Source organism: Oncorhynchus gorbuscha, linkage group LG24 (genome assembly GCF_021184085.1).
Source record: "Oncorhynchus gorbuscha isolate QuinsamMale2020 ecotype Even-year linkage group LG24, OgorEven_v1.0, whole genome shotgun sequence".
NCBI classification, from domain to species: Eukaryota; Metazoa; Chordata; class Actinopteri; order Salmoniformes; family Salmonidae; genus Oncorhynchus; species Oncorhynchus gorbuscha.
Genome location: NC_060196.1, coordinates 66,403,709 through 66,415,746, shown reverse-complemented (window position 1 = coordinate 66,415,746; position 12,038 = coordinate 66,403,709). Strand labels below are relative to the sequence as shown.

Genomic DNA, 12,038 nt, shown 5'->3' with positions numbered 1-12,038 from the left:
TAGAGTGTTGGAAGCAATTTTGTAGATGACATCGCCGAAGTCGAGGATTGGTAGGATAGTCAGTTTTACTAGGGTAAGTTTGACGGCGTGAGTGAAGGAGGCTTTGTTGCGGAATAGAAAGCAGTCTCTTGATTTGATTTTCGATTGGAGATGTTTGATATGAGTCTGGAAGGAGAGTTTACAGTCTAGCCAGACACCTAGGTACTTATAGATGTCCACATATTCAAAGTTGGAACCATCCAGGGTGGTGATGCTGGTCAGGCCTGCGGGTGCAGGCAGCGAACGGTTGAAAAGCATGCATTTGGTTTTACTAGCGTTTAAGAGCAGTTGGAGGCCACGGAAGGAGTGTTGTATGGCATTGAAGCTCGTTTGGAGGTTAGATAGCACAGTGTCCAAGGACGGGCCGGAAGTATATAGAATGGTGTCGTCTGCGTAGAGGTGGATCAGGGAATCGCCCGCAGCAAGAGCAACATCATTGATATATACAGAAAAAAGAGTCGGCCCGAGGATTGAACCCTGTGGCACCCCCATAGAGACTGCCAGAGGACCGGAGGACATGCCCTCCGATTTGACACACTGAACTCTGTCTGCAAAGTAATTGGTGAACCAGGCAAGGCAGTCATCCGAAAAACCGAGGCTACTGAGTCTGCCGATAAGAATATGGTGATTGACCGAGTCGAAAGCTTTGGCAAGGTCGATGAAGACGGCTGCACAGTACAGTATTCTGCCACTGTGTACTCTCTGTTTAGGGCCAAATAGCATTCTAGTTTGCTCAGTTGTTTTGTAAATTCTTTCCAAGTAATTATCTTTTCGTGTCCTCATGATTTGGTTGGGTCTTGTTATGTTGCTGTCCTGGGGCTCTGAAGGGTGTGTTTGTGTTTGTGATCAGAGCCCCAGGACCAGCTTGATTAGGGGACTCTTCTCCAGGTTCATCTCTTTGTAGGTGATGGCTCTGTTATGGAAAGTCAGGGAATCGGATCTCCATCTCCTCTTCATGTGAATGACGGGGATTTGGGCCTGGTCCGGGAGCAACAGTATATCCTTCGCGTCAGACTCATTAAAGAAAAAATCTTTGTCCAGTTTGAGGTCAGTAATTGCTGTTCTGATATCCAGAAGCTGTTTTTGGTCAGAAACATTGTGTACAAAATAAGTTCAAAACAACCTTCAAAAAAACACAAAATAGCACAATTGGTTAGGAGCCTGTAAAACGGCAGCCGTCCCCTCCGGTGCCATTGTCACTGTGACTGGCAGACCCGTGGGTATTAGGTTACACTCTACATAATTCATTGATTCCCCTTGAGACACCTCATCAGGAATACTTCTACCATTCACTCAGATTCCCTGTGACACACTTATATGTTATATGTTGCAGCTATAAGAACAATAACACAACTTCAGCACTTGGATGGATTTGGTCAACTTCGCATGTTTCATCGTGTTGAGTAATCCTTTCCTCAGACCTGAAGACTTGTGTATTGCCTAGGCTTTATCTCAGTGGACTAAAGCTGTCTTGAATTGCATGGACAACCCAGGTTCAATACCCGGTCTTTCATTCCAGTTCTCTGCTGCCAATGACACGAACGAACTGCAAAAATCACTGAAGCTGGATACTCATATCTCCCTCACTAGCTTTAAGCACCAGCTTTCAGAGCAGCTCACAGATCACTGCACCTGTACATAGTTCATCTGTAAATAACCCATCCAATCTACCTCATCTCCATACTGTATTTATTTATTTATCTTGCTCCGTTGCACCCCAGTATCTCTACTTGCACATTCATCTTCTGCACATCTACCATTCCAGTGTTTTAATTGCTATATTGTAATTACTTTGCCACCATGGCCTATTTATTGCCTTACCTCCCTTATCCCACCTCATTTGCTCTCACTGTATATAGACTTTTGTTTTCTTTTGTTCTTCAATATTGTATTATTGACTGTTTTGTTTATTCCATTGCTTTATCTTGGCCAGATCGCAGTTGCAAATGAGAACTTGTTCTCAACTAGCTTACCTGGTTAAATAAAGGTGAAATAAAATACATTTAAAAAAATTTAAAATTAGATCACGATGAAACATGTTCAAACTATTTGATATCTGCTGGGTCTGAACTAGTGGGTAGCCTAGTGGTTAGATTGTTGGACTAGTAACCGAAAGGTTGCAAGTTCATATCCCTGAGGTACAAATCTGTCGTTCTGCCCCTGAACAGGCAGTTAACCCATTGTTCCTAGGCCATCATTGAAAATAAGGCTTTGTTCTTAAATAAAGGTAAAAAAAATATCTGGTCATTTCACGGTACGGCTAGCCAGTAACCAGGATGAGATGTGGCTAGCCAGTAACCAGGAAGTGATGTGGCTATCCAGTAAACAGGAAGTGACCTCTGACCTTCTCTAGCCTGGACCAGCTCAGCGCTGGGGTCTTTCTGCCTGTGGTGCTGCTGAGCTGACAGTGGGACTAGAGGGATCTCCGGAAGCTTCTGTCTCCAGTCAGGGCCGTCCTGCTCAATAAGCTGCTTGGTGATCCTGGAGGAAAACACACTCAGGTCACACAGTTCACATCCTAAAATAAACCCTGACACCATATAGACAGAGACAACTGCAAGTTCATTTTCACATCAGAATTTCACTGCAGGGGAACCTCCACTGTCATGGTTGTATGACCATACACAATGTCCTCTGAGGGGGGCTGCTTTAAATCCTTGGTTTACCTGTGGACACTGTCATGTGCCGCCTGCACCCCGATGTCTATCTGCAGAACAGTCTTAAAATCCACGTAGGCCTGTCGGTAACGTTCCATTGACTCATAGGCTGTGGCCCTGCGGAGGAGGGGCTTCAGGGAGAAGGGCTGAAGATCCAATGCCCTGGGGTTAATAGGATCAGAGGGAGGGAGAGAAAGAGTGAGAGAGACAGAGAGAGGATCACAACCCCCACTTTGCGTTTGGTCACGTTGTGTTCCAGGTGGTGGGACAAGACTTCACCTCAGTCCTGACACTCTAGGCTGCAGCAGATAATGTCTGCCATTTAGAAACAGGTGATAGAGAGATGGTGTGTGTGGATGGATGGAAACCTAAAACACATTGTCTAACCTATAAACAGAGGCAGAACAGAGGCAGACAGTCTGTGAAAAGAGGCAGACAGTCTGTAAACAGAGGCAGACAGTCTGTAAACAGAGGCAGACAGTCTGTAAACAGAGGCAGGCAGTCTGTAAACAGAGACAGGCAGTCTGTAAACAGAGGCAGGCAGTCTGTAAACAGAGGCAGACAGTCTGTAAAGAGAGGCAGACAGTCTGTGAACAGAGGCAGACAGTCTGTAAACAGAGGCAGACAGTCTGTAAACAGAGGCAGGCAGTCTGTAAACAGAGGCAGACAGTCTGTAAAGAGAGGCAGACAGTCTGTGAACAGAGGCAGACAGTCTGTAAACAGAGGCAGACAGTCTGTAAACAGAGGCAGACAGTCTGTGAACAGAGGCAGACAGTCTGTGAACAGAGGCAGACAGTCTGTGAACAGAGGCAGACAGTCTGTGAACAGAGGCAGACAGTCTGTGAATAATGTGTTTGTAGTGCCACGAACATGTGTTACACTACAACAACAACCACATGATGAGCATGAATGAGGTTAATACAGACTGGAAATCTGTCTCTCTCTGACAGCCTAATACTCTGTCTCTCTCTAACAGCCTAATACTCTGTCTCTCTCTCTGACAGCCTAATACTCTGTCTCTCTCTGACAGCCTAATACTCTGTCTCTCTCTGACAGCCTAATACTCTGTCTCTCTCTGACAGCCTAATAGCCTTCTTACTCTAGTCTCTCTGACAGCCTAATACTCTGTCTCTCTCTCTGACAGCCTAATACTCTGTCTCTCTCTGTCTCTCTCTAACAGCCTAATACTCTGTCTCTCTCTGACAGCCTAATACTCTGTCTCTCTCTGACAGCCTAATACTCTGTCTCTCTCTAACAGCCTAATACTCTGTCTCTCTCTAACAGCCTAATACTCTGTCTCTCTCTTAGCCTAATACTCTGTCTCTCTCTGACAGCCTAATACTCTGTCTCTCTCTAACAGCCTAATACTCTGTCTCTCTCTGACAGCCTAATACTCTGTCTCTCTGAACAGCCTCTCTGACAGCCTAATACTCTGTCTCTCTCTGAATGAGCCTAATACTCTGTCTCTCTCTAACAGCCTAATACTCTGTCTCTCTAACAGCCTAATAGGCTCTGTCTTAATAAAAAAATCTAGGGTTAGAGCCTAACAGCCTAATACTCTGTAATACTTAGACAGTCTAATACTCATCTCTAATACAGCCTAATACTCTGTCTCTCTCTCTCTGACAGCCTAATACTCTGTCTCTCTCTCTCTGACAGCCTAATACTCTGTCTCTCTCTAACAGCCTAATACTCTGTCTCTAACAGCCTAATACTCTGTCTCTCTCTGACAGTCTAATACTCTGTCTCTCTCTGACAGCCTAATACTCTGTCTCTCTCTGACAGCCTAATACTCTGTCTCTCTAACAGCCTAATACTCTGTCTCTCTAACAGCCTAATACTCTGTCTCTCTCTGACAGCCTAATACTCTGTCTCTCTCTGTCTCTCTCTGACAGCCTAATACTCTGTCTCTCTCTGACAGCCTAATACTCTGTCTCTCTCTAACAGCCTAATACTCTGTCTCTCTCTGACAGCCTAATACTCTGTCTCTCTCTGACAGCCTAATACTCTGTCTCTCTCTGACAGCCTAATACTCTGTCTCTCTCTGACAGCCTAATACTCTGTCTCTCTCTGACAGCCTAATACTCTGTCTCTCTCTGACAGTCTAATACTCTGTCTCTCTCTGACAGCCTAATACTCTGTCTCTCTCTAACAGCCTAATACTCTGTCTCTCTCTGACAGCCTAATACTCTGTCTCTCTAACAGCCTAATACTCTGTCTCTCTCTGACAGCCTAATACTCTGTCTCTCTGTCTCTCTCTGACAGCCTAATACTCTGTCTCTCTCTAACAGCCTAATACTCTGTCTCTCTCTGACAGCCTAATACTCTGTCTCTCTCTGACAGCCTAATACTCTGTCTCTCTCTGACAGCCTAATACTCTGTCTCTCTCTGACAGTCTAATACTCTGTCTCTCTCCTGACAGCCTAATACTCTGTCTCTCTCTGACAGTCTAATACTCTGTCTCTCTCTGACAGTCTAATACTCTGTCTCTCTCTGACAGCCTAATACTCTGTCTCTCCTAACAGCCTCTCTCTCTAACAGCCTAATACTCTGTCTCTCTAACAGCCTACTAATACTCTGTCTCTCTCTGACAGCCTAATACTCTGTCTCTCTCTCTACTCTCTGACAGCCTAATACTCTGTCTCTCTCTGACAGCCTAATACTCTGTCTCTCTGACAGCCTAATACTCTGTCTCTCTCTCTGACAGCCTAATACTCTGTCTCTCTCTGACAGCCTAATACTCTGTCTCTCTCTGACAGCCTAATACTCTGTCTCTCTCTCTGACAGCCTAATACTCTGTCTCTCTCAGACAAGCCTAATAGATCTCTCTCTCTCTCTCTGACAGCCTAATACTCTGTCTCTCTCAGACAGCCTAATAATATGTCTCTCTCCGTCTCTCTCTGACAGCCTAATACTCTGTCTCTCTCTAACAGCCTAATAGTCTGTCTCTCTCTGACAGCCTAATACTCTGTCTCTCTCTAACAGCCTAATACTCTCTCTCTCTCTAACAGCCTAATACTCTGTCTCTCTGACAGCCTAATACTCTGCTCTCTCCTAACAGTCTAATACTCTGTCTCTCTCTGACAGTCTAATACTCTGTCTCTCTCTCTGACAGCCTAATACTCTGTCTCTCTCTCTGACAACCTAATACTCTGTACTCTGTCTCTCTCTGTCTCTCTCAGACAGTCTAATACTCTGTCTCTCTGACAGCCTAATACTCTGTCTCTCTCTCTCTCTCTCAGACAGTCTAATACTCTGTCTCTCTGACAGCCTAATACTATGTCTGTCTCTCTCTGACAGTCTAATACTCTGTCTCTCTGACAGTCTAATACTCTGTCTCTCTGTCTCTCTCTCAGACAGTCTAATACTCTGTCTCTCTGACAGCCTAATACTCTGTCTCTCTGACAGCCTAATACTCTGTCTCTCTGACAGTCTAATACTCTGTCTCTCTGACAGTCTAATACTCTGTCTCTCTCTCTGACAGCCTAATACTCTGTCTCTCTCTCAGACAGTCTAATACTATGTCTCTCTCTGTCTCTCTCAGACAGTCTAATATTCTGTCTCTCTGTCTCTCTCTCTAACAGCCTAATACTCTGTCTCTCTCTGACAGCCTAATACTCTGTCTCTCTCTGACAGTCTAATACTATGTCTCTCTCTGTCTCTCTCAGACAGTCTAATATTCTGTCTAATATCTCAGCCTAATACTCTCTCTCTCTCTCTGACAGCCTAATACTCTGTCTCTCTCTGACAGCCTAATACTCTGTTCTCTCTCTAACAGCCTAATACTCTGTCTCTCTGACAGCCTAATACTCTGTCTCTCTCTGACAGCCTAATACTCTGTCTCTCTCTGACAGCCTAATACTCTGTCTCTCTCTAACAGCCTAATACTCTGTCTCTCTCTGACAGTCTAATACTCTGTCTCTCTGTCTCTCTCTGACAGCCTAATACTCTGTCTCTCTCTCTGACAGCCTAATACTCTGTCTCTCTCTCTGACAGCCTAATACTCTGTCTCTCTGACAGCCTAATACTCTGTCTCTCTCTGACAGCCTAATACTCTGTCTCTCTCTCTAACAGCCTAATACTCTGTCTCTCTCTAACAGTCTAATACTATGTCTCTCTCTGTCTCTCTCAGACAGTCTAATATTCTGTCTCTCTGTCTCTCTCTCTGACAGCCTAATACTCTGTCTCTCTCTCTGACAGCCTAATACTCTGTCTCTCTCTCTGACAGCCTAATACTCTGTCTCTCTGACAGCCTAATACTCTGTCTCTCTCTGACAGCCTAATACTCTGTCTCTCTGACAGCCTAATACTCTGTCTCTCTCTAACAGCCTAATACTCTGTCTCTCTCTCAGACAGTCTAATACTCTGTCTCTCTGTCTCTCTCTCTGACAGCCTAATACTCTGTCTCTCTCTCTGACAGCCTAATACTCTGTCTCTCTCTCTGACAGCCTAATACTCTGTCTCTCTGACAGCCTAATACTCTGTCTCTCTCTGACAGCCTAATACTCTGTCTCTCTCTCTGACAGCCTAATACTCTGTCTCTCTCTAACAGCCTAATACTCTGTCTCTAACAGCCTAATACTCTGTCTCTCTCTGACAGTCTAATACTCTGTCTCTCTCTGACAGTCTAATACTCTGTCTCTCTCTGACAGCCTAATACTCTGTCTCTCTAACAGCCTAATACTCTGTCTCTCTAACAGTCTAATACTCTGTCTCTCTCTGACAGCCTAATACTCTGTCTCTCTCTGTCTCTCTCTGACAGCCTAATACTCTGTCTCTCTCTAACAGCCTAATACTCTGTCTCTCTCTGACAGCCTAATACTCTGTCTCTCTCTGACAGCCTAATACTCTGTCTCTCTCTCTGACAGCCTAATACTCTGTCTCTCTCTAACACCCTAATACTCTGTCTCTAACAGCCTAATACTCTGTCTCTCTCTGACAGTCTAATACTCTGTCTCTCTCTGACAGTCTAATACTCTGTCTCTCTCTGACAGCCTAATACTCTGTCTCTCTAACAGCCTAATACTCTGTCTCTCTAACAGTCTAATACTCTGTCTCTCTCAGACAGCCTAATACTCTGTCTCTCTGTCTCTCTCTCTGACAGCCTAATACTCTGTCTATCTAACAGCCTAATACTCTGTCTCTCTCTGACAGCCTAATACTCTGTCTCTCTCTAACAGCCTAATACTCTGTCTCTCTCTGACAGCCTAATACTCTGTCTCTCTGACAGCCTAATACTCTGTCTCTCTCTCTGAAAGCCTAATACTCTGTCTCTCTCAGACAAGCTAATAATAGATCTCTCTCTGTCTCTCTCTAACAGCCTAATACTCTGTCTCTCTCAGACAACCTAATAATATGTCTCTCTCCGTCTCTCTCTGACAGCCTAATACTCTGTCTCTCTAACAGCCTAATAGTCTGTCTCTCCCTAACAGCCTAATACTCTGTCTCTCTCTAACAGCCTAATACTCGGTCTCTCTCTAACAGCCTAATACTCTGTCTCTCTCTGACAGCCTAATACTCTGTCTCTCCCTAACAGTCTAATACTCTGTCTCTCTCTGACAGTCTAATACTCTGTCTCTCTCTCTGACAGCCTAATACTCTGTCTCTCTCTCTGACAACCTAATACTCTGTCTCTCTCTGTCTCTCTCAGACAGTCTAATACTCTGTCTCTCTGACAGCCTAATACTCTGTCTCTCTGTCTCTCTCTCAGACAGTCTAATACTCTGTCTCTCTGACAGCCTAATACTATGTCTCTCTGTCTCTCTCTCAGACAGTCTAATACTCTGTCTCTCTGACAGCCTAATACTCTGTCTCTCTGTCTCTCTCTCAGACAGTCTAATACTCTGTCTCTCTGACAGCCTAATACTCTGTCTCTCTGACAGCCTAATACTCTGTCTCTCTGACAGTCTAATACTCTGTCTCTCTGACAGTCTAATACTCTGTCTCTCTCTCTGACAGCCTAATACTCTGTCTCTCTCTCAGACAGTCTAATACTATGTCTCTCTCTGTCTCTCTCAGACAGTCTAATATTCTGTCTCTCTGTCTCTCTCTCTAACAGCCTAATACTCTGTCTCTCTCTCTGACAGCCTAATACTCTGTCTCTCTCTAACAGTCTAATACTATGTCTCTCTCTGTCTCTCTCAGACAGTCTAATATTCTGTCTCTCTGTCTCTCTCTCTGACAGCCTAATACTCTGTCTCTCTCTCTGACAGCCTAATACTCTGTCTCTCTCTCTGACAGCCTAATACTCTGTCTCTCTGACAGCCTAATACTCTGTCTCTCTCTGACAGCCTAATACTCTGTCTCTCTGACAGCCTAATACTCTGTCTCTCTCTAACAGCCTAATACTCTGTCTCTCTCTCAGACAGTCTAATACTCTGTCTCTCTGTCTCTCTCTCTGACAGCCTAATACTCTGTCTCTCTCTCTGACAGCCTAATACTCTGTCTCTCTAACAGCCTAATACTCTGTCTCTCTCTAACAGTCTAATACTATGTCTCTCTCTGTCTCTCTCAGACAGTCTAATATTCTGTCTCTCTGTCTCTCTCTCTGACAGCCTAATACTCTGTCTCTCTCTCTGACAGCCTAATACTCTGTCTCTCTCTCTGACAGCCTAATACTCTGTCTCTCTGACAGCCTAATACTCTGTCTCTCTCTGACAGCCTAATACTCTGTCTCTCTGACAGCCTAATACTCTGTCTCTCTGACAGCCTAATACTCTGTCTCTCTCTAACAGCCTAATACTCTGTCTCTCTCTCAGACAGTCTAATACTCTGTCTCTCTGTCTCTCTCTCTGACAGCCTAATACTCTGTCTCTCTCTCTGACAGCCTAATACTCTGTCTCTCTCTCTGACAGCCTAATACTCTGTCTCTCTGACAGCCTAATACTCTGTCTCTCTCTGACAGCCTAATACTCTGTCTCTCTCTCTAACAGCCTAATACTCTGTCTCTCTCTAACAGTCTAATACTATGTCTCTCTCTGTCTCTCTCAGACAGTCTAATATTCTGTCTCTCTGTCTCTCTCTCTGACAGCCTAATACTCTGTCTCTCTCTCTGACAGCCTAATACTCTGTCTCTCTCTCTGACAGCCTAATACTCTGTCTCTCTGACAGCCTAATACTCTGTCTCTCTCTGACAGCCTAATACTCTGTCTCTCTGACAGCCTAATACTCTGTCTCTCTCTAACAGCCTAATACTCTGTCTCTCTCTCAGACAGTCTAATACTCTGTCTCTCTGTCTCTCTCTCTGACAGCCTAATACTCTGTCTCTCTCTCTGACAGCCTAATACTCTGTCTCTCTCTCTGACAGCCTAATACTCTGTCTCTCTGACAGCCTAATACTCTGTCTCTCTCTGACAGCCTAATACTCTGTCTCTCTCTGACAGCCTAATACTCTGTCTCTCTCTCTGACAGCCTAATACTCTGTCTCTCTCTGACAGCCTAATACTCTGTCTCTCTCTCTGACAGCCTAATACTCTGTCTCTCTCTCTGACAGCCTAATACTCTGTCTCTCTCTGACAGCCTAATACTCTGTCTCTCTCTGACAGCCTAATACTCTGTCTCTCTCTCTGACAGCCTAATACTCTGTCTCTCTCTGTCTCTCTCTGACAGCCTAATACTCTGTCTCTCTAACAGCCTAATACTCTGTCTCTCTCTGACAGCCTAATACTCTGTCTCTCTCTGACAGCCTAATACTCTGTCTCTCTCTCTGACAGCCTAATACTCTGTCTCTCTCTGACAGCCTAATACTCTGTCTCTCTCTCTGACAGCCTAATACTCTGTCTCTCTCTCTGACAGCCTAATACTCTGTCTCTCTCTGACAGCCTAATACTCTGTCTCTCTCTGACAGCCTAATACTCTGTCTCTCTAACAGCCTAATACTCTGTCTCTCTCTGACAGCCTAATACTCTGTCTCTCTCTGACAGCCTAATACTCTGTCTCTCTCTAACAGCCTAATACTCTGTCTCTCTCTAACAGCCTAATACTCTGTCTCTCTCTGACAGCCTAATACTCTGTCTCTCTCTAACAGCCTAATACTCTGTCTCTCTCTGACAGCCTAATACTCTGTCTCTCTCTAACAGCCTAATACTCTGTCTCTCTCTGACAGCCTAATACTCTGTCTCTCTCTGACAGCCTAATACTCTGTCTCTCTCTAACAGCCTAATACTCTGTCTCTCTCTAACAGCCTAATACTCTGTCTCTCTCTGACAGTCTAATACTCGGTCTCTCTCTAACAGCCTAATACTCTGTCTCTCTCTCTCTGACAGCCTAATACTCTGTCTCTCTCTCTCTGACAGCCTAATACTCTGTCTCTCTCTAACAGCCTAATACTCTGTCTCTAACAGCCTAATACTCTGTCTCTCTCTGACAGTCTAATACTCTGTCTCTCTCTGACAGTCTAATACTCTGTCTCTCTCTGACAGCCTAATACTCTGTCTCTCTAACAGCCTAATACTCTGTCTCTCTAACAGTCTAATACTCTGTCTCTCTCTGACAGCCTAATACTCTGTCTCTCTCTGTCTCTCTCTGACAGTCTAATACTCTGTCTCTCTCTGACAGCCTAATACTCTGTCTCTCTCTAACAGCCTAATACTCTGTCTCTCTCTGACAGCCTAATACTCTGTCTCTCTCTGACAGCCTAATACTCTGTCTCTCTCTCTGACAGCCTAATACTCTGTCTCTCTCTAACAGCCTAATACTCTGACTCTAACAGCCTAATACTCTGTCTCTCTCTGACAGTCTAATACTCTGTCTCTCTCTGACAGTCTAATACTCTGTCTCTCTCTGACAGCCTAATACTCTGTCTCTCTAACAGCCTAATACAGTCTCTCTAACAGTCTAATACTCTGTCTCTCTCTGACAGCCTAATACTCTGTCTCTCTCTGTCTCTCTCTGACAGCCTAATACTCTGTCTCTCTCTAACAGCCTAATACTCTGTCTCTCTCTGACAGCCTAATACTCTGTCTCTCTCTGACAGCCTAATACTCTGTCTCTCTCTCTGACAGCCTAATACTCTGTCTCTCTCTAACACCCTAATACTCTGTCTCTCTCTAACACCCTAATACTCTGTCTCTCTCTGACAGTCTAATACTCTGTCTCTCTCTGACAGTCTAATACTCTGTCTCTCTCTGACAGCCTAATACTCTGTCTCTCTAACAGCCTAATACTCTGTCTCTCTAACAGTCTAATACTCTGTCTCTCTCTGACAGCCTAATACTCTGTCTCTCTCTGTCTCTCTCTGACAGTCTAATACTCTGTCTCTCTCTGACAGCCTAATACTCTGTCTCTCTAACAGCCTAATACTCTGTCTCTCTCTGACAGCCTAATACTCTGTCTCTCTGTCTC

At 44.7% G+C, this 12,038-nt stretch overlaps 1 protein-coding gene across 1 annotated transcript in view; it reads right to left on the bottom strand.

The window, feature by feature from the left end:
* Positions 1-12,038, bottom strand: part of LOC124012295 (sperm-associated antigen 1A-like) — a gene marked incomplete at its 3' end in the record, with an annotated part of 47,173 nt that overhangs the window by 17,279 nt on the left and 17,856 nt on the right. Inside the window, exons 3-4 of the mRNA XM_046325758.1 lie at positions 2,706-2,858; positions 2,384-2,520 (exon numbers count right to left, since the gene is read on the bottom strand). Of these exons, the coding sequence (XP_046181714.1) occupies positions 2,384-2,520; positions 2,706-2,858 (290 nt within the window). The remainder of the gene's footprint in view (positions 1-2,383; positions 2,521-2,705; positions 2,859-12,038) is intronic.